Source organism: Azolla caroliniana, unplaced genomic scaffold (genome assembly GCF_043228905.1).
Source record: "Azolla caroliniana isolate FFs.n. ecotype wild unplaced genomic scaffold, voAzoCaro1.0.p SCAF_11, whole genome shotgun sequence".
NCBI classification, from domain to species: Eukaryota; Viridiplantae; Streptophyta; class Polypodiopsida; order Salviniales; family Salviniaceae; genus Azolla; species Azolla caroliniana.
This window is the reverse complement of record NW_028230446.1, coordinates 1,785,369-1,812,909: the sequence shown is the minus strand read 5'-3', so window position 1 is coordinate 1,812,909 and position 27,541 is coordinate 1,785,369. Positions and strand designations below refer to the sequence as shown.

Here is a 27,541-nt window from a genome sequence, read left to right as displayed (position 1 = left end):
TATATATATATATATATACATATCTGTGGACTAGTGCAAATCTCTTTTTAATTTTTGGTTTTTGTTCTCACAAGGTGCACTCATTGAGTTAAATGCACCACATAGATCCCTTTTGTCTACATATTTTGCATATACAAAGTGGTAGTTGTCTTTTTAAAAGCTCATATAATATGCATCACACGTGCATATGTTCTACTTATGATACAAAGTGGGCTGTATTTCTTGACATTGCTCCAACTTTGTCTATATCTTATCTATGTTTACAAATATAGCATCTCCATGAGAAAATAAGCATTGATTGCAACAAGCTTTTTGTGATGATCCTTATATTCATAGACCTTGATTTATTCTTGATTGTTGGAATATATTTAACGCAGATCTTTTACATTGTTAGAGAATGTTTGATGTTAATCCTTGCAATATAAGAATGTTGTTTTATTATGACAAGTGACATCTAATTTCTTACATGGTTTTAATTATAATATCCACTTTATCTGTAATCATATTTACTTCACTACCGTCATATAGTTTCCAATGTTGCTTGTAGTCCTTGCATTGTCGCCAACAAATGTAAGATGTGTTTTTTTCATAGTTCCCTTTGTAGTTGTGCACAAAACTGTTTCCCAAGAATTATTAAAGTTTAAACAAAAGGTGAGTTTCTTTAAATAGATGTTCTAAATCTGGAGCAAGCACACATCATATGTTTGTTTACCCAACCTACTTACTATTAATGATTCATATGAAATGATCTTTGTGGTGAATCAATGTTACCTTTGGATGCATAAACCACAATTATATTTATGGAACACAAGAAAACAAGTAAATTGCAGGGATTAGAGTTCCAATGTGAGGAACTTTCTTATCCCGGCCATGAAGACAAAGTTTGTGCTACTTGGTAAAATCTTGATATCACAAAGATTGTGCTACCCAAATATTTTTATAGATTATAATTGAGGTTGTGGCATACTGCAAGGTCAAATAATGCTCGGAAGGTTTTCAATATTGGCTTCAACCCTTCAAAATATATCTGATGTCCTTATTGATTCCAACTAATTGGTTTTTGACATGTCCAAATTGGACTGCTTTCTATATTTTCATGCTTTGTGAACCCAACAACTCACATGCGATCAAAGACGTAAAGCCCACATTCCTGGTTGCACATTTCTTTATTTAAAAACGATATTGTGAAATGCACATATCAAAACCATCCTACTTATCTTCTTACTTCTTGCTCAATTTATAGCTCATACTAAGGTACCCATTTTGGTTGACCTAACTAAAAAGGGTGTGCTAAAAGGGTGGGTCGGCTTAGGTACATGCATCCTAAAAAGGGTGTTCTAAAAGGGTAGCACAAAGGAACACATGCACACCACATTTCCCCCTTGAGAGAAACAAGAGACTGAGGAGTAGGAACAGGAACAAGAATAGGAACAATGGCTTGTCAAAGGAGGGGGAGGATCTGTTGGAGATAGAGCTCCCAAGTAGCACTATCCATGTTAGCAGGTTTCGAATGGAAATCAATGAACGATTTTGGTTGGAGGCGAGGGTTACGTCCATAGAGTGCTCGAAAAAGATTGATCCGTGTCGACACCTGTACGGATGTATTGTAGGCGTGGGTGACGAAAGGCAAGATTTGATCCTAGGTTTTGTGGCATGGATCAATGTAAGTGGCAATCTCCTTCTTGAGGGTCTTGTTGAGGCGTCTGATGAGTCCAGTTTGTCTGAGGATGGTATGGGGACGTAAACACCTATTGGACACCTAATTGAGCTGAAACGACGTTGAGGACATCCTCGTGGAACTGGCGGCCCTGATCAGATAATAGTTGGACGGGGGTAGTGACGGAAAATGAGCTAACAATTGGTGGATAGAGATCAATCACGCTTGTGGGCTGAGGGCCACCTGGACTTGGCTGAGGTGGGGGACAGGAGGGCTATTGTGTAGGACGGGGATTAGAGAAACTCATCCAAGACAAGAAGTTAGTGGGCAACCTAAGGTGAGGGGGAAGAGGTGGATGCTTGGACATGGGGGACCGGTACCCCGCATTTCCACCAATATTTGAAATGCACATAAGAGATCAAAACCAGCTTACTTATCTTCTTACTTCCTGCTCAATTTATAGTTCATACAAAGGTACCCATTGGGGTTGGCTTAGCTAAAAATGTGCGCTAAAAGGGTGAGCCGACTAACAATCGGCAACAATTCGGTTTGAACCGAACCAAACCGCGGTTTAACGGTTTCAACGGTTCGGTTCGGTTCAGGTTTTGGTTTTAAAAAATGGTTCGGTTCGGTTTCAATAGTAAAAAACCGTGGTTTAAATGGTTTATCGGTTTTTTATTTTTGAAAACCGAAACCGAACCACGAAATCGCGGTTTTTACGATTTAATGGTTTAACGGTTCGGTTTCGCGGTTCGGTTCGGTTCAAGTTTCAAAATTTTTAAACGGTTCGGTTTGGACCCTCTCAAACCGAACCGAACCGTTCGTTGCCGATTGTTAGGGCCGACTTAGGTACATGCATCCTAAAAAGGTTGTTCTAAAAGGGTGGCACAAAGGAACACATACACACCACAATACGAAGATTTAGTACACGAAAAAATGTTAAAAATAACTCAAGTTTCACATGTGATGTTTTCCTTGCGATAAAAAGAACGAAATATGCTTACTCATTTCAATGTTCCAATTTGGAAGGATGTAAGGTCCATGTCTCAAACTGATTGTTTTATGACCATTTAAGATTTATTCGGATTTTGATTCTCTTAGTGGATGTGTAAATATACATATCAATTAGACCATTAAGCTCTTTAATTAGTCTAGATTATTATTCGTTTTATTCATAGGATTAGGCAATCTATAGATTCAACTTTTTTGCCTATAAATTATTCTATGTAACACTTTGAGGATTTACTCGAATTTCCATCTTTTGTCATGCATGACATTATGCTAGGCACATATTGTCTTGTTTGACATAGCACGACCTCGTAAAGCTTCCATTTCTTCGCTTTTTGGCAAAGAATGCTTGTTGCATTGAGAGCACAAAAAAGCTCATGATTCCATGAAGCTATAAATGAGAATGCGTGCTTCCTTTGAATGTGTTCACAAATCTAAGGCAATGCATTTGCCGCATGCATATGCATATCATGTCTTTTTCAACACATCAATTGATAGAGTGGCATTCGCCTAAAAGAGAAAAGGTTTACTGGTTAGACTTGCACATTGATGTAATGCATGCATGACTTCATGGTGTTGTTGAAGACAAAATCATTAGCTATGGGAAAAGTGGTACATGCACAAGGAGTGGAAAGGAGATGGGGTGAGATCACATGAGTGGACACATGCATTGGCCACAAGAGAAATGGGGCGTACATAGTTTCGTAGTTGCTTTGCAATCTTTCTCTATAACACAGATAGAAAAATGAAAAACCTATAAGATTTATGGATAGATTTGCTAATGAGTTTCTTGCTTTCGCATGAGTCACAAAACAAATCAGATAGAGAGGAGCTTGATGAGTTGGTATAGGATTATCCATAACATTAAATACTCTTCGATAAGGAATATATTTTAAAATGGAGACAACTTTGACATCTGACTTCAAACCTTTACTTAGGCAGGTTACTTAGATTATGTACATAACCAATAATTTTGTCTTTTCGTGGTATTGAAATTCTTTATGAAAGGAAGATAGAGCCACTCTTAGTTTTACTACTCGTGAGCGAAAAACCAATCCGACTTGGCACACGTGATGCTCCCAAGACTATACGCAAAGGCTCCACACTAGGCGATAGCTCGAGGAGCAATAGTCTTATTATCTTATTAGAAGGGGTCCCTCCTACGCAAACCCTTGGTGCATTTACCCTTGGACAAGGAAACTCTTAAGCGGACAAGCAAGGAGAAAAGGACGGACATAACCTTTGTTTACGCTGGCGCGCACTCGCGTGGACGAAGAGGTTTTCTTTCTCACATTTTTACTTAGGTGAAAAGAAATGGCTCCCTTACTATTGACTATAGAGAGACTCCTTGACAAAGCTCTTTTGCTCCTAGGAGAAAGGGTAGGATTTGAGTGGTATGCAATGCAATCTCTTCTTGTGGGGCCATGGATACATAGGAAAGAGAATTTCCTGATGCAGAAGACAATGATGAGAAAGGCAGGATAGCTTCCATGGCTTAAGGAAGCTCCCCCCCCCCCCTGTTGCTTCAGCAAAGAACATTCCCAAAAGACCAAGTATACCAATTGAGATCGCATAATACCAAGCTGCTTTTTTGTTGGAGAGGAAATGATGAAGAATGTTGCTTTCTTATTAGCCTTGCTCTGTTTCTTCTTCTTGCTGCTGGATTTGTCTCCATCCTCGGCTGCCCACCTGCAGTATGACACAGAAGATCTCGCCTCCGAAGAGAGTCTTCTGAAGCTTTTCGAGAATTGGGCGGTGAGGCACCGAAAGAACTACACAAAGGTTCATCATCACGATAGGTTCCACATCTTCAAAGACAACCTTTTCTACATCCATAGCCACAATAACCACAAAAATAGCATCATCAATGAGCATCAGGAGAGAGCTTCTCATGTGCATAGATTAGGGTTGAATCGATTTGCTGATCTCACCCTCGATGAATTCAAAACCAAGCATTTGGGATTCCACATCACAAAGAAAAACCATCAACTGGGTCTTCGCCGGCATACATACTCCTCGATAAATTCGAAAGAAAGTCTTCCTCTAGCTGTGGATTGGAGAGAGAAGGGTGCGGTTACACCCGTTAAAGATCAAGGCCAGTGTGGTAAGTCCTCCTTGTAAATTGAAAACCCTAATCCTAATATTTGTACTGGTGCTCTTTTTAAGGACTCTTTTCAGTATACTAAAACCTAATCTTGATTTTTGGTAATATTGTTTTTCAGGGTATTCTAAACCCTTAGGTTTGGGTTTCCATCATAGTCATTTTCTTTAAGACTTCTTTTTAAAACCTAAGCTTGGATTTTGTCAATGGGGATATTCTTTAAGATTTCCTAAATCCTAATCTTGATTTTTGGTGATGTCGTGCTCTTTTTTTAAGAATTTATTTTGGGTATCCCAAACCCTAATCTTTCTTGGTTTTTGTTAATGGTGTTTTTTTTTTCGGGTATCCTAATTCATAATCCTAGTTTTAATGATGGTGATTTAATGATGTAGTTCGTTATCCTAAACCCTAAAAATCTTGGTTTGGTAATAAATATTTTAAAGATGTATCATTGGTAATCCCTGCCAAACCCTAATGTTGGTTGTTGTAATGGAGATTTTAAGTTGCCTTTATAAAATTTTGGGTCCCACTCAAATTCTAATATTTTCTTTTTTAAAGGTTAGATTGATTTTCTGTTATCTTTTCTAAACTCTAAATTGTGGTTGTGATATTAGAGACTGTAAGGTAAGTTTTTGCTTATTCCCTCCAAACTATAAACTTTGCTTTGATAATTGAGATTTTTAAGATGTTTCTTTGGCAATATTTTTTCTAGAGCCTAATTTTGGTTCTGACTTTGGGCATGGAGATTTTAAGATGGATTTTTTTGGACATCCTTCCGAAACCCTAATTTTGATTGTGATAAATGAAAAATTAAAGATTGCCTGGGGAGCTTCAGGAAATGAATGTCGTAGTCTGTTTTGTGTTGTATATATTTAGTGCATATGGGTAACTAAGTATTTAATGCATGCATGCAATTTAGGATTCAATTCCATCCTGAATTATGTATTGACAATGCAATTCAGAGTCAAATCAAGGGTAGAAATCTAAACACCCTTGTGCATTATCTTTTGCGTAGATAACCTTATGGTTCATGCAAGAGAACTCTAGAAAAATGAACAGGAGGTTGCTTCTTCTACTAGCCTTTTTTATGTACTTGGTTAAAAAAAAAATCATTCTAATATGGAAAAATTGCCATAAGTTGGTTCACAGGATTTAGATCTATGATTTCATATAAGACAATGCTGGTACAGGTAGTTGTTGGGCATTCTCTTCAATTGGTGCCATCGAGGGTGCTCACGCCATAGCCACAGGTGAACTTGTGAGCTTATCTGAACAAGAGCTCGTGAGTTGTGTTCATAGTAACTATGGATGCAATGGTGGGCTCATGGATCCTTCATTTGAGTGGGTTGTGAAGAATGGGGGCATCAATACTGAAGCAGGTTACCCTTACATTAGTGGCACTGGCCAAGCAAAATTTTGCAAGTGGATTAAGGTAAAAAATATTTTTAAATCTTTTCTTTTTTTTGTTTCTCCTTTGGGAAATCACCCTCCAGTTGTTGTTTATTTACCCTGCATGCCCTTCATCAACCTCCTGTTTTCCTATGGGAAATACTCCAAAACACCCCTTGAGTTTTGCCATATTTCCCCAAATGACCCTGTGTTTTCACCCCCTCTCGAGCAATATTTTCAGTTCATCACTGTCAATATTATATTTGCTATTCGAGCAGTTATACTGTCGAGTGCATCCTGTTTCAGTCTCTCTTTCGGGGCTGACCATGGCCAACTTGAGAAATGACAAAAACTCATGAGGCATTTCAGTAAATACATACAAACTCAGTACTGTTTCAGATTGACCCTTCTTTTTCTCCTTCTTTCCAAATTTCCATGGAGTAATCAGAAGCCCCACCATAGTAACAGTATCCATTTTGTTTTGTCAAAGAAGCTACAGTATAAATTTGCCAGATATAAATATGGAGAAGTGTGTATTTCTAAACCGGTAAAGAGAATATCATGTTTTATCAACATTGAAACAAGTTGTTTGTGAGATTTGATACACATAAAAAATTGAATGGTTCAGACATTGGGAAAATATCAGCAAATATCTCAGCCATTGAGTATTTGGATCAGTTATATATAAATAAAACTAGCGCATCTTTCTTTTGTATAGAAAATCAAGAAATCGGTGAAGATAGATGGATATGAAGATGTGGAACCAGATAATGAGGATGCTCTCATGTCTTCTGTTGCTCAGCAGCCTGTAAGCGTTGCCATCAATGCGGGAACCCGAGATTTCCAATTATATGCTGGGGTAGGTTTACTCACTCCACTAGTCATGTTTGATACAAAAGTAAACAGTCTTCGGGATGCTTTTCTTTGCCAAGTTTCCTTTCCATTCATGAAACTACTAATAACAGGAGATTATGACTAACGAATGTATGTATGTATGTATGTATGCACACTAGGGAATCTTCAATAGTTGCTCAGATGATCCCAACGATATTGACCATGCCGTGTTGGCTGTCGGATATGGATCCGAGCACGGTAAAGATTATTGGATCGTGAAGAACTCATGGAGCACAGAGTGGGGTCTCGATGGATATGTTCACATTGAGCGAAGTAGTGGAAACCCTAGGGGTGTTTGTGGAATCCACTCTTTCCCATCCTATCCAGTAGCAAAAGCAAGTGCTCATTCGAGTGTCATGTGATCTATTTGACAATTCGATCGTGTTAAACCCTGGTTGATTATTGTGTTTATTATTATGTAAAACACTTTGTGATGACTTAGCAAGAGCTCTTATACTCTTGCACGAAAAGCTTGTTTCCTTTTCATTGTTTGGCTGACAATGTACAGCTAAGGACTTGTCTTCTTTCATGGGCACAATGCAATGTACAAATTCAATTTCCTTCACTTCAATGATTTCATGGCATATGTCAAAACCAAACTTAATTTCATCACATGGAATCTAAACATTACTAATTGAGCTTTACTTTTCTTTTTTCCGGAAAGGTACTGTACATATTCAAATAAAGTGATGATACAAGAAAATCATGTTGTTCCTATGGTGATAGGAGGGACCTTAGATGTTATGGTACTTCATAGAGACGATCAAACAAGAACTCATAACTCATCTGTCAATTGTATACCATAAATCCCATTAACTAAGATAGTTAAACGCTTCCTCATACTTTGAGACCAGATCCCATATTAATTTCATGCTTTGAGATAATGAGCTTCAAAATGATAGGAATGGGCTATGAGACCAGATATAATTCAGTTTAGTTGTAAATATTTAGTTGAACTCCCTTCATTTAGTATTGTGTAAATATTCTTAGGAGTAATGTATATTACGCTATCAAATTATCAATATTATTCTTGGGTCTCTTGGTTGTAAAAAGTTACGTATGATTGTTGGCACTCTTAACACACTCAATCAATCACTTAAATTTTGGTTTACTTCCATACCTTATGTTGATGAAGTTTCATAAAATTTCCTTGATTCATGTTTACAATTTAAAATATGAAAAGCTTAACCTTGTTAATTTATAAAAAATTTGATGCTCTGGATCCCCCATGTGACGAGAGATAAAGAAGGGAAGTTTATTTAAACTAAAGCGGAGGCAATTGATATGTAAAAGATTCTCATGAAGGTCAATACAAAGGTTTTACTAGGGGTGTTAGAAGAAGTTACGTTGTTTTGACTTGGTAGCACCAAGCATCAGCCTTGATTCACTTTCCTCTCTTCCGCAATATGTTGCACTAAGTTTACCTAGGCTTCAATCATCCAATCAACACATTCGTTCATGTAGAAATCATCCCACACCTATAACGATGTATAGAAATTGTTCATCATCAAGACAAACTTAGTGGCTTGATCAATTTATGATTGTTGGTTTTAAAGCATGTACACAATATTGCATTTATTTGAACATTAAGAATTTGCATTCATGACCTTTTCGATCTCGAGTTCATTTAGGTGCATATTTTGAAAGGCAAAGGAGCTTTAATAGTAAGTATCTCATTCCTTAAGTCTGGTTATATATTTCTAGTTCCACAAATGTAAATGCAATGTTCAATGCTCATGCATGCAATGACATTTGTTTATAATTATAAATTTGCTACGTTTTTTCATAAAATTAATTCTTATTACAATAACTTGATGAGTTTTTTGTGGTTCTATATTAGCAACCGTGTGATATTTACCCTATACATATATCATGATGCCTTCGGTTCGTTTCCAAGTGGTGTTTGGGAATGCCAATGTTATTTAATAATAGTTCATGCACACTTATGATTCAGCTTCTCTAGAAAAAGAGCTCTAAAAGTTGAAACTTCAAAATAATAATGATGATATGATGATGATGATAAAAAACACCTGCTCAAATAAATGGGTATAATTGACTCTTTGCACCGCAATTCCCACCTCCCTTGTCTCATGTTTCTACTATCATAACGAAGAATAGACGACATGCTTTCAACTTCTCCCACTTAATTCTCATGCTCCAATGTCATTGTTATTTGCTCACAAAACAAGTGATAAATGATGGACCGTTACAAAACTATTTTGAAGGAATTTTATCAAAAAATAAAAAACATCACGAAGCGAAATACATAACCACAATTCTCGGAAAACCCTACTATAATCATTTGCTTCCATGATAGACACAACTAGTGTGGTCATGGTCTATAAGCATGAAGAATGTCCGAGGAAAAAGGAAGCAAAAGGGAGGGAGCCATAGAAATTCCTCTAGTGACATTACTTTCGGACGTTAAAATTTACGTGTGTAAATTGAATGTGAATTCATCATCAAGTGGGCCTTTTTGCACGAGTTCAAGGCCCCTAACAAACTTCAGCCTCAAACCTACGATGCTATTGCAAAAATACGTTTGTGTATGTGAAAATCAAGGAGAACCACTGGGGTCTTGAACCAAGGAACACAATGTTAAGGATAATGTTTTTGAAGTTTGTTGATGATGGTCATTCAAGATTAGACGTATGTGTGCACAAATTAATGTCCCACCTGATATGTGGAGGAGCACTTAGGGTTTCCTTCGAGAATTTAGGTGCAAATGGGTGATTGTGAATGGTAGTCCCTTTTGGGTATTTACGTGTAAATGATTCAGTTTCCTATAACTATTTGAGTATGTGCTAGTGTGTGATTGATAATACTTTTTACATGCATGTGTGCGCTTGTCTATGTGATTATCTGCAAATGTGAGCTTATGTGCACGTGAAATTATTTGTGTATATGCTTATGTGTGTTTGTGTATGTTGTGCTAATGTGTAGTTGTTTGGTTTATAGTTTAGAATAAGAATTCACTTTAGGGGTGTCAATATGTACGCATACTTTTGGTGAAAGATTGGGGTATTTCAAGATCATAAAATCTCCTCCCACCCCCTTTAGGCATATGTTTGTTGAAACATTACTAAAGTAGGGGGTAGAATTATGGGGAAATGATGATGAGGTTTAGGCAATGTGAACCCTAGGCTCAATGTTGCGCCTATGTTCAAGAAGGGAGGTTCTACAATGAGGTTGTCTGCAAGTTTTGACCGATCATGGAGAGGCCAACACAAAGATGGTTGATGAGTAGCCACATTGCCCGCTACATAGACATCCTCCACCAAGACATTTAATGAGTTCTCTAGTTGGGGGTTCCCATGATAAAACCATTTCAAAGGGATTGCCTTAACCATTGTAGATGGTCTTTCCTCCTCTATCCCTCTTGGTATCAAACCCTTAGCCCATTTGTTCTAGTGCTTAGTTCTTATCATTTAAGCTATGTTCTGATGTTGTTTTTTATCTTCTACTTTTATGTTAAATTCCTTTGGTGTTCACTTTGACCTAGATCTCAACCTTGACGTTTTAGCCATTTTCCCCTTTTGCCCACAACATCACAACCTATGAATCCTTAAAAATGTGCCAAAAAGGATGGCGAGATTAGGGGAATTTGAATCTTGCTTACCCCCCACCAAACCTACGCATCCTTCGATATGTATCAAAAGAGGTAGCAAGATTGGGGGAACTTAACCATCTCTTACCTCATCTCTCAACCCCTCTTCTGCATCATCATCTTTGTCTTCATCAATATCCTCAATTCCAAGTGTCTCTCCTTGCTACTTCTTGAAAACTTTCACTCTTTTTATTGCAAAAGGCATTGCCAACCTTGTCCAATCAAGTTCGGCCACGTTGTATGTAGCATAATCATCCATTTGAATGACCACATATGGACCAAACCATCATTGTGAAATTCCTCAATGAGTTGTGTTGGTTGTCGAGACTACCTCCATAAACAAACACCCAATCCCCTTCCTTAACTTTTCTCAGTCAAAGGAGATGGTTCCTATCAAATCGTTACTTTTTTCTTTATTTAGCCTTCTTTAACACATATAGCGTTATCTCTATGCCCTCAAGCCAACTTTCAAATTGCCTTGATCCCCATCTCTTCATCACATGGCACAATTATCCATGAAGTAGTTGTTTGCTCAATGGATTATTCCCATACATAAGCTCGATTGACATGAACCCAATTGCTATGCTATGGGTGGTTCTATAAGCCCACAAAGTATAAAGCATCAATTGTCACTACTCGCCTAGTTTCCCTTTGCCTCCATAAAAACTCTCCTTGCATGAAGTGCTTGTAAGCCTTCTTTGAAATCTTTTGTGGCTCCTCTTTGAACTCTCACCTTTGACAACTAGAACTTCAACTATTGGCAAACGTTGTTGCTCCACCTTTCCATTTACTTCTATATTGTAGATTGTAGTGAGGAAAAGTATGACACGTAGTCACGTGAAGAGTTCCTTCATTTCATTAGTGTCCAACTCCCCCTATCTGTGATAATCTTCCTACATGTCCATATTAGCACGTGACATCTTCTAGCCAAAATTTGCAAACAAGCTTCACTTTCTTCTTTCTTAGAGTCTCCCCTCCACTTGGTTGAAAATATCCTCTCTTGCCAAGATAAAGTACTTCAGCTATCCCATCCCCATTGGCATAACTAACATAGCCATCCAACTATAGTGCATTGTCAATCAACAAGTTGGGTGGAGTCCATCCATGTGTTCTACGTTCGAGTGTAATTGGCAAGTCTGACATGTCTCTACTAACTGTGACACATCTTTGTACATTCCCAACCACCAATATTTAAGTTTCACAAACATCACCCAAGTGCCTTTGTACCCTACCCATGGGCTATCATGGAATATCAATAATAAGATGTTTTGTTCTTCTCTCCTACACAATGCCCTTAATAGTGCCCCTATCCTCATTGCAATATTTGAGTCCACGATTTCCCTGTGTAGCTATTTCCCGTTGTATTCATTCTCATTGAATGCAATAAGTTTTTGTGCAACTCATTCTCAAGCAATCACATAAGCAGAAGTAAAAAAGTCAAGACCCATTTTTCCATCTTCCCACAACATTTCATTTTATCTCTTATATCTAGCTCTAAATAATACATGCACCATGGCATTGTCCTTCCGAGACATATGCCAAATGATTGGGTCTAGTGATTTTTTATCACAGAGGTTCACCTTAAAATGGTGTAAGGCATCAACCACCCAGAAACAACTCCAAAATTTGGAAGACAATCCATCACGATAATAACCTCTCTAGTAATCAAGTAGGTTCAATATGCATTGACCACCATTGGGTTACTCTAATGAAGAAGTGCACTAAAAACTTGATAGATGTCTTAATTGTAGTAAGTTGAATATGTTTGCACAAAGCAACACCACGAGCACATTCATTGGGCATAAGCAAAGCTGGCAACTAGAGACTTGCATACAAACACGTCAGTGTCTTTAACACCACCACACTGCCCATGTGGAGTATGAGCAAACGCTCTTACGCCATGTGGATAAGTCTTCATCGTAATCTAATGATCTCTCGCTTCCTCCTTTGAGAGTATTTGTGTAAAAACAACTTTTGCTCAAGCTTACACTATCTCAACGATAATAAATTTTTCCTCGATTTGTAGAGGATTGTGCTAGAAAATTGGCATGTACTGCTCTGAAGACAATTTAACAATATGGACATGGAGGACCTCAAAAAGTCTCTCTTAGGAATTTTAGTGAGCAACTAAAAAACAACAAAAAACAAAATAATAGATATTGTTCCTATGGGTACAATAAAGCCACCAAAAGAATGCTTCACAATGAATCATTAGTCCATGCCTTCAACAAACTCATTTGCGTTGGTTCCTTAAAACCCTCTCTAGCCTATTTTGGGTTTATCACTAATTTTGTGCCATATTTTTATCCTTCTCCCATAACTCTTACCCATAATGTAATATCAAGATTGGAGACCACATAAACGTAAGTGTTACATTGTAGTGTAATGCTTAGAGAAAATAATAGAATTTGTACAAAATGACTTTAATCTCCACAACAATCTCCTACTTAGTTGTTGTGAAGATCATAAACAACACTTAAGTGGATGTCACAACAATCGTAAACAAGCACGAGGAATAGGGTGCAAAGACAACAAAACAAAAATAAGTTAAAAAGCAAGTCAAAGACTATCATGTATGGCAAGTTATTAATTGCAAAAAAAAACAAATATAATATGAGGACGAAAAGTAAAATTTAAAAAAGTTGTTGGGACTGCCTTTGGACCAATGTTTATGCGATGATCAAGCACCACTTATCAATCCCAAGATTGGTCATCTTTTCCACAATTGTTTGCTAATAGAAAACATAGGTGCTTTATATCAACCATCCTCGTATAACCAATCACATTTTGCTCTAGAGCTCCATCTGGCATGCCAAAAAACAATGTCATCTACAAAGGTAAACGTAAGCAATTTCCATTGACTAGGTAGTTTTAAAGTTCATATACATTCACGAATAACAAAACATGTCCACACAGAAATGTGTATAATGAAATTTATGTTTTGCAAACACATTAAATTTGATATTTTTGTTATCTTCGTAGTCACTGTAGCACATTAAAGATGTCTGAGACATGTAGATTGCATGTATATCATTGCATATTGCATGTACACATGTACACCATGTCACCATTGTATTGCCTCATACCAAGAACAATATATCATCTCGATGTTAAATCCTAGTCGGTTTGATTCAACTACGTACATAGTCCAAGGTTTAGTTAGTGTATTGCCCTAGCAAGAAGGGCCTAATAGGTTATTGTAGACTTTAAACTTGTCATCCTCCCTAAATGTTCCTTCAACTCGTCAAGTTTGTTCAAACCATGAGGCATATACAAAATTGTGAAAAATCAAGAGGACATGTAGGGTTAATGCCCATACATCATCCAAGAAAAAAATGGTAGACAAAAGTGGGATACTTTCGTTGCCTATACAAAACCGAGGTTGAAAATATTCGTCCAAAGTCTTAGGGATCATGTAAGCCCAAAGGATTGGATGTTGGATTTTAGCATATATTGCATGTTTGAATAGGCTCTAGAAAAGGCGAGACAAAATGGTATGTGTCGGGTACAAACTGGGGCTCATCTATGTCCATCAATGCCTTCATAAGACAAATTGTACATATTTTTTTTGTCATAGGGAACACATAAAAAGATTGACACTAAAGCTCCATATTTTTGTCATAGGGTCCAGAAGTTGTCTGGCACACATTCCTTGGCTCCATGGTGAAATAGCTTGGACATATTTTTATCCAATGCATAGAAATAAGAAGGGGTCTTCAACCTCCATAATTCGGGGGACACCAAAGACCATGTTTCAATCTTGAAGCCAAAGCCCGTGTTTCAATCTTAGCGATCAAATGTCATCTTTATATTATAAGTGTTAAATATTTATTGGCTCCTGAATTTTTGTAATGAATCAAAACGAACTACTTTCTTTAAAGGTATGGCACATATTATTCATACTTGGAGGCCTCCAATCACATTCTACCCTTTCTGCATACGAGTTGGGTAGGCGGCTTGCTTGGGTGTGAATTTCCTAACCTTTCATCAATGAAAATAGCGTTGACATGAACTGGCCCTAAAGTTGGAGTTTGTACATCCCATAATTTGTTACATGTTGGATCTTCGCGGGCAAGACCTTGCCTATGTCCGGACATCCGAATTTTAAAGAGAAGTTAACCCCAAGAGGTCACTAAGTTTATATGATTGGGCAAAGGGTGCAACTTTTTCCTTTCCCCTTATTAAAACCTGTCACTATCAGGACAAGAAAATATGTTTAGAGCCCGGCCGGCATTGCCTCTTCAAAACCACATATCATGTTCATATTGTAAGGATATTTCATTTATTATAGATTTAATGTGAATAAGAGAGGTCAGTTTTTCCATTTTATGGAGAGTCCTTTGGAAGATTGCAAAGCATTACTCTTTGCTTTTAATTTTCGTGTGTATCTTGAAGAAAATGAGTCATAATAGTTTTCGAACACCTTTAAATGGTGACTTCAAAAATGAGCTATGAGGTGCGTGGGTGCCTCTACCGTGTCTACTGGACTCTTGAAACCCGAGATCGTGGCATTTCGTGACTCTAGGTTTGATGAATGGTGACATTTCAATATTAGAGTGCTCTAAAACCCACAAATAAAGAAAGAACCGCTATTATGGGTAAATGCGCACTTTATTAGAGAGGCGATGAGAGTTGTTTAGACATTGAGTTACATGTTAGATTCTAGGCTTTGTCTCATATAAATTTGTTACCCATATGGTGATTAGGTGGTACGACTAGACAAAAGAATGAGAAGAAAGTAGTGAAGCATTTGAGTATCACTTTGTATAACGCAAACAAGTGGATGTTCAAATTTCTTTATGTTTCTAGATGCAAGAATGTGGCCGCATCAAATTGTCTAGACAACTCAGAGTGCTTTGCATTTGGGTCCATTGGAATGCTTTGCCTACATATTGCTCGACACAGAATATGCTGACTAGAGACACGATTTAAATCAAGAAAACCAAATGTGATTCATTTGGGAGACAACAATGAGTTAACAGCATATGACAAACTTGAAGAAACACTGGAATAACCAATAAGTCAAGTTCCAACATGGATACTTTATATGGATGGACGATCACAAAACTTATATTTGTTAAAAGTCACTGAAATGCGTAATCCAATTAGTCATGATCTCATCCAAGTCCAATCATCTACGTACAAGCCAAACAATTAGAAACAAGATGTAATCGTCAAGTGGGAAATATTTGTCCAATTGAAAGTATTCCGAGCTCCCTTATAGAGTATGACGATAATAGCTTGTCATATTGTATTGGCAAAGTGTTGAAATGGCATTGTGGTATATATCATATAAATATGCACCTTATTATGTGAAACCTTATTGCAATGATGTCATCTCAAGCCATACGTACTAGAAAACATTATTTTCATTCATGAAATGATACCCATACGTCAAGTTGTAGTAATTAATCCTCTACTCTCCAAAGCATTTAGAAATTTAAGAACGAAAGTGATTGGCCATGTATTTACTTCGGTAAATAATATATGTACATCATTTTAAAACAATGAAGATTAACCAAATCCCCTCCGTTTCCAGACTTCAACACTAAACTAATGAACTTCAAAATTCAAATGAAAGCAAACATTGCATGCTAAAGAACACACATTATCAATACAATTTGCCCCAACAGATGTGAAGATACATAGTAAGCACATGCATAGACCCTCATTTACACATACATCTACTAACATGTTTCCATATTTTACCAACATAGAAATCACTTGGTGGTGGAGGAATAAATCGTTTACAAATCGGCAAGGTCATTTATGACCTCGAAGTACAAGCCTAATCCATCTGTCACTAGTTGTTTTCACATGAACCCACAGTTCTTTCTTATCCAAGAGCATGCCAACTAATAGCTCGTCCTTAAAAAAATGGCTCTATGGTTTCACACTTCTCCACGATACTTTCATGTCTAATTTGAATGCTAATCGGATCGATAATTTCTGCTACACAAATGGCTTTATGAATTCCGCTTTTGAAAATGGACAACATTACCTTTCCTAGGCAATGCTGGCAAGACTTTCAATAACTAACGTGGCACTGTGGAAAGAAAGCCTACATCCATTACAAGTGGAAGTATATATAAGCAAACTGTGTGGTAATCAATGGTAAAGGTTTCTCTTAAAGCTTAATGCTTGTTGGATCAACCGCAAAGAAATGCATCGAATGTTGTTGCACTCATTGTTAAAACACATTCATATTTCTACACCGAGATGATTACTTTTGAAAGATGATAAAACCACGTGATCCATACTTCCACATTGAGATCATTGCACTAATTGTTGACTAATTACAATCCATATTTCTACTTCACAATCATTGCACACTTGGACCAAGAACAATCCATTTTTTTCAAAGTTGAGATCATTGTACTAACAGTTAACTAACTAATGATCCATATTCTCGACTTTAGAGGTCATTTCGTTCACACACTGGGTTCTAAAATGATAGCATCGCAAAAGCCAAGCAATGAATTGCTTGACAAAACACATTCGCTTCGACAATTAACCTAAAAACCTTATAGATCCATCCAACATGAAATTCTGTCTTGGTCACATACAATGACCAACCATGTTTAGCTTCAATTTAAACTTACCGAATACTTTGCCCTCCAGAATCTACCATCAAACACTGACTTACAATTATACAATGGCGAATATTTTATCACGAGGTTACTCAAAGGATGAAGACAGAAGATGAGTTTCCTAGCACAACAACCCATTATTTGTGTAAATGGATATCATCACACTGCAATCAATCAATCAAATGCTAATAATCATAACATATCCACAACATTCATTAGCCTAAAATTGCTAGGGCAAACCTGCATTGATGAAGCAAAGGGTATTATTGTACCAAAGGAATTGATAGGAGGAACACATCATGTGGAACAATTACCATCATATATAATCACAATAGTTTCCACGAATTTTCATGTCTGATATTAGACAAGCTTTCCTCAATGGCATTGGGTAACGACGAAATTCGATAGTGTTAGCATGGAAAGACCTGCTCACCTTGTTAACCAAATACAGAATCTGACATGGAAAGGAAAGGCTTTATTCCATATTGCTAAGCTAACTAACTAATGCCAATGCTGGAAACAGCATGCGAAGATCTTACTCAATAATGTTAAGCTAAATGAGAGAATGGGATGCATTGGCGAGACTACTTTGTCATCAATCATTGTGATAGAACTAGAGACAAAGCGGGGTTTCGTTAGATCCCGAATGCAATGTATAGAAGAGATGGAGACAACAATAAAAATTCACATACCATGAATGATGATCAACATAACATGTTGGGGAACTTCTTTGCATTTTGGGTTGATTCAAATGAATGCCTCAATCCCAGCCACATACATAACACACACATAATTTACATGCATAACATACATAACACATACATAATATACATGCATAACATCATACATTACATACATGTACATGAATATAGAAACACATACAAAGAAACATCAAAACCAGCCAAATGCATCAAACTCAATCATATATATTTATGTCACATGTGACTTAATTCTTCTTCTTCTTCTGGTCATATGATGTGATGATGAATGCTCCAATTTGTGTACAGCTCAGAATCAGAAAGAGTAAAAGAATAAAATCTGGATGCGTCCAAAAGTGTCTGTTTCTTGTTTGTTAATAGAAATAGTAGTCATGGTGAGAATAGACCATTTCTTTGATGATGATGATGATGATGCTATTGCTTCTGTTGCTGTTGTTTTAATGGAAACCTTGAATTCTTCTCTTTCCTTTCTTTTGTCAATGAATATATATATATATATATATATGTCATTCTGCTACATGTTGCCATCAATGGAAAAGAAGGGGAGAGAGAACACCAAAAGGGAAGAAGGAAGAAAAAGAGAGAGATCTCTCTCCCACTGATACAACTTAGTAAAAAAAAAAAAAAAAGAGAGATTGATGATGATGATGATGATGATGATGAAGGAGAAGGATAAGACAGGCTATGGTGATGTTGAAGGAAGGGAAAATTAAAACGAGAGACAGATGAAAAAGGGGGGGAGGAAGGCAAAAGGAAAGAAAGATAATTATGGGAATTACAAACCTCTCACGGGAGAGTCTGGGAAGAGGTTGAGAAGGACAGGCCCCGTCCCATCTCCATCTCCATCTCCATCTCCGCCGCCGCCACTTGCAGTAGTCTGAGATTCCTGAAGAGGATGCTGCTGCTCATGAGGATGGAGAAGATGATGATGTTGATGATGTTGATGATGAGGAGGAGGAGGTGCAGATGGCATCGGAGGCTGCTGCTGTTGCAGCTGATGATGCAATACATGGTGTTGCAATGTATGATGATGCTGAGGTTGCAGCGTGTGATGAAACTGCTGCTGTTGCTGTTGATGTTGCTGTTGCTGTTGATAATGATGGTGATGGTGATGATGAGGGTTAGGGTTAGGGTTAGGGTTAGGGTTAGGGTTAGGGTTAGGGTTCTGATGCTGTGCTGCTGCTGCGGCCATGGCACGATGCTGCTGATTTGACATACCTGTTGGGAGATTCTGCTGATGATGCTGAAATGGCGGCGGCGGCGGCGGCGGGCGGTGGGAGGAGGCGGAGGCGGCATTATGGGAGCTTCCGTCGTCGGAGGAGGAGAACCTTGGGGAGGAAGAGATAACGCCTGCGGCGGCAGCGGCGGCGGCGGTAGTAGGAGTGGTGGCATTGCAGAAGCGCTCGAAATCGGAGGCGAGCGGCGTGACAGGGCTGGGGGCGAGCGTGGTCGGGGAGAGCTTGGAGGCGGAGGCGGAGGAAGAAGAGGAAGAGGAGGGCGAGGAGAATTCGGTGGCGGAGCGGAGGCAGCCACCACCGGCGGCGGCGGCGGTGGAGAGGCGCTCCAAGTTGCGGAGGGCCTTCCTCCGCTCGTGGAGGGGTTTGAGGGGGGCCTTCCGGAGGCCGAGCTCGCCATTGCTGCTAGTCTTGGAGGAGGAATCGAAGGAGTTTCCTCGGAGGGGGGCGATGGCCACCATGGCAGGAGGAGGAGGAACCGCCGCCGCCGCAGGAGAAGAGAGAGCGGTGGGATCGGGGGCCACGCGACTGGCGAGGCGCGCCGGGAGCGTGACCGGCATGAGCGCCTCGTCGTCGCTGGAAGCGCCCGTGAGCTGCCGGACAACGTCCTTGAAGTTGGAGGAGCTGGCGTGGACCACCGTCTCCCGCTCGCCGCTTTGCGAGATCGAGAGCGGCAGCGGCGGCGGAGGAGGAGGAGGAGGAGGAGGAGGAGGGCCTCCTGAGCCGGAGGTACTAGTGCTCGATGATGCGTTCCTGGCGCCGCCTGCCGGAGACACCGGCGGAGAGTGATCTGCAATGTGGGCCACATTCGCGTGTGCGAAGGCGGCGGCGGCGGAGATTTCGGAATAGCGAGGGGAGATGAGGAGATTAGGGGAGAAGGCGGCGGAGTGGCGCCTGGCGGAGGGGGGCAGAGGGAGAGGGAGAGGAAGAGGAAGGCGGGAAGATGGGGAGGAGGAGGAGGAGGAGGAGGCGAGGTGGGGAGGCGAGGAGAAGCCCACGAATTCCAGGACTGCGTAGGTGGGAATGGCAGAGGAATCGGCGGACATGTTGCTCAACGGTACATAGACCCGCGGCGGCGGCGGCGGCGGCGGCTGCTGCTGCTGCTGCTGCTGCTGCATTTGCATCTGTTGCTGCATCTGTTGTTGTTGCGCAGGAAGAAATGGAAGATGAGGGGAAGGACTGAGAGACGGAGAAGAAGAAGAGACAGAGCAGTGGCTATGGTGATCTCCAGCTGATTCTGTCATTTCATAATATGAATGACAGACTCCACTGCCCCTACCCCCCTCCCCCCTCTCGCTCTCGCTCTCGCTCTCTGAAGGAAGGAAGAATGGAAGCTCTCTCTGTCTCTTTCTCTCAGAAGCTTGGAAGCTCCACCATGGATGGCCAGGGCCACGCTCTCTCAGAGAAAGAAAGGGGCTACACACACACACCTCCTCTCCTCTCCTCTCCTCTCCTGCCTGCTAAAGACAGAGAAAAGAGAGAGAGAGAGAGAGAGAGAGAGAGAGAGTGTGTGTGTGTGTGTGTGTGTGTGTGTGTGTGTGTGTGTGTGTGTGTGTGTGTGTGTGTGTGTGTGTGTGTGTAGATTAGTCCTCTCTCGCTCTCTCTCTCCTGCTCTGTTTCTGTGTCTGTCTGACTGCTAGTAGTAGTAGTAGTAGAGAAACAGGGGAAGCAGACACAGGGTTGAGAGAGCGTGAGTGTGTGTGTGTGTGTGTGTATGTTTTACTTTCCCATTAGACTAGAGTGGTATTGCCATGGTAATGCTATATACTATGCTATGCAATTATGGTGGTATGGTAATGTATGTTAGGTTAGGTTATGGTATATGGTATGTTAGGTTAGGGTATGGGCATCGTGGTATACATATGTATTTTATGGGTATCAATGATCATCATGGTATGATATATGTATGGTATAATGCTATGTTATTGTTAAGCTAGGCTATGCTCTTCGTTCTTCTTCTTCGTCTTCTCTTTTTCTTTTTTGGTCTTTACTTTGTGTGCCCACACACACTTTGCTTTGTGGGGTTGTGGGGACAATACATACATAGATGAGCTTTCTCTCTCTCTCTTTCTCTCTCTCTCTCTCTTTCCCCCTCTCTCTCTCTCTCTTCTTTTTTCTTTGTGTTGAGGGGAGGGGGTCAAGATGGGGGGGAGATTGGGTCCCAATGGAACTTTTATTACCAATGACTTGGAGAAAAAACTTACAAACTAGCCCCACTTTCTTATTGTTATTGTTGTTTTTTTGTCTGTTTTTCAATGCACCTCTCTCTCTCTCTCTCTCTCTCTCTCTCTCTCTCTCTCTCTCTCTCTCTCTCTCACACACACACACACACATACAATGCAAATGTAGAGAAAACCAAACACATGAGAGTCAATACCCGGCAACCAAACACTTGTTTACACATACATGCCTCGCGACTCACAAGCACGAAGATATCGAACATGTGACCTCTTTCAAAGGCAACCCTAATCTTGGCCCTTAGCTAGATTTTATTTGGAATGCGATTGTGTGCAAGTTGTCGCATGTTGTATCCACATGTTGTTGTCTTTGTGACCTTTAGAAATGGTGGAATGAGAACGGCCGAACTAAAGGGTCTAATGAGAGACCACTTGTGTATGGCTAAACGAAAGGACATTGAGGCATGATTGCCTACCTATCCAAGCTTTGGATGCTTTAATGAGAATTTAAAAGACAAAATATAAGTAAATTTGTCTCTTCTAGATGGATGCACGACACACACAAATGGTTAGGTTTAAGAGATGCAATGTGAAAGCATTACTTCAGCTACACATCAATGATATACTCGGGATGCATATCGAGTTATGGTTTTTGATGCAATCATAATCAAATATAACAAGGATGTCAAGACGAGCAATTTGCAATACTACTACACTCACATGAACCCACATATTGGGACACCTACAAGAAAATGACAAGATGGGCCACCACATCTTCTCACCCCCAAAACATTTAATGCGAGAAGAGCAATCATCCTCCTCTACAACGTAATCATCATCTTCAAAGCTAGAATCGATGTTGGAGAAGACTTACTAGGGCAAAGCACAGTCTGCCCTAACCATAAGATTGAGAATGAGGAGCACCTCGCAATACAATGTGAAGTGAAGCATTCATGACCATCCAACAATGTTTCCCACCATCAATGACCACATGCACACAGCTTTCTCCAAGTTTGCGCCCCCAAGCACATGTGTGTGCTATCTATTCAAGCATAGAAGCTAAGAAAACACACGAAGCATGTGTGACTCTTTAATATTGTTGAGGGTTAGCTAACTAGGAGCACAACATCACTTTGTGCATGCATGCGCAAATGACATTGCTTCCACTTGAATATATTTTCTTACATATCTAGGAATTGTAATGCCACTCTTGAAATGGAAGGGTTGTGATTGTAACGGAGCTTGTACGAGAAGGTTGTGATGGCTTAGTTCAAGGAATGCCTCCCCATGGGAATGGTTCTTCTCCTATCCAATATTTTGATGGCATTGCATTCTATAGTGCGTAGACATGGTGATATAATTTCTCAAAATCATCAAACCTTGTATAGAGGCCATCGTCATTACGTCATTAACACCTTAAACATTGTAAACATACCATTTCAATAACAACTCAAAGATGTGTAATAAACATGATATGAAAGCATTGCGTGTAATTCTTCGCATAAGAAGTTGCAATACAGGGATTAGCTACAACCTTGTAGGTGTCATTCAACACTTTGTACACACATCATTGCAATATGCCTACTGGGTTGGGATGACAAAGATATAATTTTTTATACGCGTCATGCACATACGCACTATTCACAAAGAATAGATCAAAATTCTATTGGATTCGAATGTAGTCAATAATATATTTAATACAAGTAATTATGAATAGTCAATAGTATCATGAATCTTCTCCCATATGTTGGCCATCAATTTGATTTTATCTCAGACATTTATTGTGGATTTGAGAGCTTCAATAAACTATCTAGATCTAAATAGACAAGCATTATCTAAGATTATGGGTTCAAGTCTCAGTCCACGGGGTTGATATCGCATTAAGTTCATGATATAAGTATTATCGTTCCCCATGCACGCACACAGACACACACAATGTTTTTATGAACAATCATGTGCACCGATCGATTTCTCCCGAAGATAGTGGCTTTACAATGTCACGCTTCTTACTTGAAAGGTTGTCGTTAAAGCCTTCTTGAGGAAGTGACGATATGGTGTATTGTGAATCAAGACCAATGACCTCATGTGTCCTTCACAAGGACAAAGGCACGAGACTCACACCAAAGATATACTTCATCGAATAAGATTTATTGATAAGGTGTGTAGAGTTGAGCATTGTATTTTAATACCGTGGATGATATCTTAAAAAGGAATATGAACTATGCATGATGGCATTGAGAGTCATTTGTCAATATGTATATACAAGAGTAGACCATCTCCTAATGACCACTCAATATTCATTACACTTTCAGGGAGTAGTGAATAAACAAATTGATTGCACAAGAATTGTAGTGTTAGAGGTCAACACATTATCAATTATACATCTTTTGGGAGGCGATTGCCTTAGCAAAGAAAACCAATCAACATATTGCATGTCTCATGCTTGACTTCAGGAAGGCATATGACAGAGTATAGTGGCCATTTTTAGACAAAGGCATGGAGAGGTTGGGACTACCCTCAAAATGGAGATCAGATGCGTTGGCCCTTTACAAAGGAGGCTTGAGTACGGTGTTGGTGTTAGGGCCCACCAATTCCATTATGCAGGTCTGTTAGGCAGGGGTGCCCGTTGGCCCCCTACCTTTATTTATTTATTTTAGAGGCATTCTCTTTGTTTTTAAATAGACCGGATGCAAGAATAAGGGGATTAGTTGTCCCACATGTGTGCAAGGATTTGTTGGACTCAACGTATGCAGATGACACTATGCTCTATCTGCAAGGCAATGACGTTAATTTACAGTAGGCCGAAAGATGGATTGAGTTGTTTTGTAAAGCATCAGGAGGGAAAATTAATTGGAACAAAAGCAGAGGGCTCTGGGTTAGTCCAAACCCATGGCCGCTTTGGTGCCCTAATGCTGAATTTCAATGGGCCCCCAATGGAATGGTTGTTAAATATTTGAACTTTTTGGTGGGAGTTGAGATTCAAAAAAATCAGCAACTTGAGCAAGTGAAAGACAAAATCAGAAAAAAGCTTTGGTTATGGCCATTGGCAAAGCTTTCCCTTGCAGGTAAAGTGGTTTTGGTAAACCGCATTTTGTTGGCCACCATGTGGCACTCGTTGGCATGTTGGATATTAGACAAAGCTTGCATCAAAAACATTAAGGCAATGGTGAGAGGGTTCCTTTGGTTGGGTAGAGACCATGAGACAATGTCAGCTAAAGTGGTGTGGAGTTGTTTGATCAAGGAGAAAAATCAAGGTGGACTTGGGTTGGTGGATCCAATTCACCAAAGTAAGGCTTTACTTGGTAAGCTCTTGGTGCGAAGTCTACAACTCAGACTAAAGTTGTGGAAGTTGCTTCTTAGAGAAAAAGCTGAACTCTGGTGCTCAAGGAATGAAGACCCTTAGAAGGCAAATAAGTGGTGGTTGTTCAGTCCAGGCCCAAAGTTAAAAGAACCGACTAGCATGGAGGACAGGGTGGCCTGCACCATCATGAGGGCCTGGTCAAGTTTAAGAGAAGGGTTGGTCTCAACGCGACAAAAAATGATGGAGGAACAACTCTGACAACCGTTGTTTTGGAACCTTGAGATTAGAAGCGAAGGTGGTATGATGCTTGGCCAGAAAAAATATTTGCCATGGGGGCAAATGTTAGGGTACAATGTTAGTTCACTAAGAGATTGGGAGGTTTTCAAAATGAAGAGGAGGGAGGGTCATGCTGGTAGTACTTTGTTTACTAGCAGGCTGGAAAAGATGACTCAGTTGATAGATACGGTTGTTGATGGTCTAGCTAGGTTGAATGACGAAGAGGGGGTCTAGTCTGGTTTGGGTGGTTTGTAGGTGAGGGTGATGCACAAATTATTCGTGGCAGGTGCCCATCTAATGAGTATAGTTTGTGGGGCAACCTAAGTGCTTTGAAAGACAATGGCCAATGGTTGGCAATGCTGGAAGGTAAGAAGTGGCAAGTAAACTCGGACCCCGAGAAGCTCGAAATTGATTGCAAACTCTAGATATTTGACAACAAGAACTTATGTGATTTGGAGCGAGATCCACTAGAGGTATGGTGGTAGAAACCTGGAACGAACAAACTGGAAAGGTTTTTTGAGTATAATACTGAGCTAGGAAGGCAAATCATTGGCTCCAAATCAATGGGCGTTGCTCAAACTCGCAATAGCTGGAGGGATAAAGGCATATCTGATGACTTGTTGAAGTCGTTTTGGCGGAGACTATGAGCGTTCAATATGCCAGAAAAAATAAAGCTTTGGTTGTGGCTTCTTAGCCAGAAGGTGGTACCTGTGGGGGAGTGGCTGAGGTGTCGTGGTGGGGAGCCTTGTTGCAAGATATGTGGACACTCATTGGAATCGATTCCGCAATGTTTTTGGAATTGCGTAGAGGCAATTAGCATTTGGGGTAGAAGGCTCAGGATCGTGGCAGCATGCAGTGTGAATGGGAAAGTAGTATGGGTGTCCTTCCAGAGGCTGAAGTTAATAGGGGAAGGCTGGGTGGAAAAGTTAAACCCCCATGATCATGGATTTATAGTGCAAGGTGGCAATGTGTTTCAATATGCTGGAGTTCGACTTGGCACAAACTTTGAATTTTTTGAGGAGATATGGATGATGGTGGCTTGCTTAACGGTCTAGCACATTTGGACTAGGCGTTGTAAGTTTGTTTTTCAACAACAAAAGCTCTCAAGCGGTGAGGTGTTGTTAAACATTTGGTTTGAGCTGGTATCTTGGTTGCGGGGGAATCAGATGAAGCAAAAAGAGGTCGGTCAAAGTTTCTACTGAAATGGGGCAGTTCTCGTATGGTGGTGAGATCATCATTAGGGCCTAAATAGAACTACCAAGCACCCAAATGGTTGTTTCCGCCAATGGCGTCCATTAATGACCAGGAGCTGTAAATATGTATAGTTGTGTTACAAGGTAGTTACCATGTTAAAAGAGTTGATGGATACTTTTGTTGTAAATGAGGGGGTGGGGACTATGATCACTTTGGTGAGAAGATCAGAGTGAGTTTTGCTGAAATTCGTTGGTCTTTGATGTACTTTGTTTGCTAACTAATGCGAAGTGGTGTTTTTTTTGGAAAAAAGAAAAAAAAGAGTAGTGTCAAAGTCAATATAATATCAAGAGCTTATTGTCTCATAACTCGACATTATGTGCAAATATAAATAGAATAGATCGAGTGACCCATGGAGATCGAAACATTGAACATTAATAATTCTAGGATAAAATGCCGAATAGACTCATGGATAGTTGACAAGGTCTCATGAGAAAAGGATGGTGTTAAACAAGTGCATGTTTTACTTTCAAATGTATAGTTGGAGGAGCAAAACATGTAAAAGCAAGACACCTATGCTAAATCACAATGTGAAAGCATTTAGACTTTATGCACCAGAGAAGGTACTTCAGACCTCATAAATTTTGATGAGGCAACACTACTTGCATTGTAAAATCCAAATAGATTGGGTTTAAGTCTCGAGCAATTGGTTTGATGTTGTATTCATTACAACAACTCCATTGGTTCGATGTTATACTCATTATAAAAACTCTTTCATACTTGTATCTCACGTTAACACATTCACTCCTAAAAATGAGCTTTACAGCATTAGCATTCCTCTTTAAAACACAATGCTCATAAGTATATGTTTTTTGGGATTGGTTGGTGTTATTGAATTGAATGCTTCACGAATTGAGGAGTAAAATGACTAGGTAGAATAGATGGGGTACATTAGGCACTACTTTCTGAGGTTATAATCAAACCTAAAAAGATAAATCCTTATGATGGGGAAAGAGATGCGAAGACTCTCAAGGACTTTCTCTACTTTATGGTAGCATGATGTGGGGTATAAAGTCTTGGTTGCAGCCACTTATCTATTGGTGATGGTGCCTAGGTGTTGTGGGACAAGAAAAGGGTTATGGCGAAGTCTAGAACTTTTGATGGCTTTGTTGCTTAGTGCATTTGGTGGAAAAAAACATGCAGTAAACTTATTGATATTGTGACCGGAAGAGCATACACTATATCCACAATGTTTGCAATAAATGCTTGAATGAATCAATTTAATAAGCTTATTCAAGGTTTTTATGGGAAATAATATAAAAATTTACAATAGTCATTCATGCAATAGGTTGGTTAAGTATTCGACTCTAACAATGAAAGTATTGCAACATCATCG

General features: G+C 39.5%; 2 protein-coding genes across 2 annotated transcripts; one reads left to right on the top strand and one right to left on the bottom strand.

Moving 5' to 3' along the window:
- The first annotated feature begins 4,047 nt into the window (after positions 1 to 4,047).
- LOC147857546 (cysteine proteinase COT44-like) lies at positions 4,048 to 7,612 on the top strand. Its single transcript, XM_087327084.1, has 4 exons — positions 4,048 to 4,769; positions 5,957 to 6,198; positions 6,874 to 7,014; positions 7,169 to 7,612. The coding sequence occupies exons 1-4, from the start codon at positions 4,271 to 4,273 to the stop codon at positions 7,409 to 7,411; spliced, it is 1,125 nt and encodes a 374-aa protein (XP_087183210.1). The 5' UTR covers positions 4,048 to 4,270; the 3' UTR covers positions 7,412 to 7,612.
- A 10,835-nt stretch (positions 7,613 to 18,447) lies between these two features.
- On the bottom strand, positions 18,448 to 20,806 carry LOC147857545 (uncharacterized). Its single transcript, XM_087327988.1, has one exon. It carries the CDS (start codon positions 20,442 to 20,444, stop codon positions 18,741 to 18,743), a length of 1,704 nt encoding a protein of 567 aa, XP_087184114.1. The 5' UTR covers positions 20,445 to 20,806; the 3' UTR covers positions 18,448 to 18,740.
- Between the last annotated feature and the right edge of the window lie 6,735 nt (positions 20,807 to 27,541).

What these genes read in the sequence shown, in the direction of transcription:
- LOC147857545 (XM_087327988.1), bottom strand. Translation starts at nt 20,444, where the DNA reads ATGACAGAATCAGCTGGAGATCACCATAGCCACTGCTCTGTCTCTTCT.
- LOC147857546 (XM_087327084.1), top strand. Translation starts at nt 4,271, where the DNA reads ATGATGAAGAATGTTGCTTTCTTATTAGCCTTGCTCTGTTTCTTCTTC. An exon ending in TAAAGATCAAGGCCAGTGTG is followed by an intron (nt 4,770 to 5,956) that starts GTAAGTCCTCCT and finishes ATGCTGGTACAG; the next exon opens with GTAGTTGTTGGGCATTCTCT. An exon ending in AATTTTGCAAGTGGATTAAG is followed by an intron (nt 6,199 to 6,873) that starts GTAAAAAATATT and finishes TCTTTTGTATAG; the next exon opens with AAAATCAAGAAATCGGTGAA.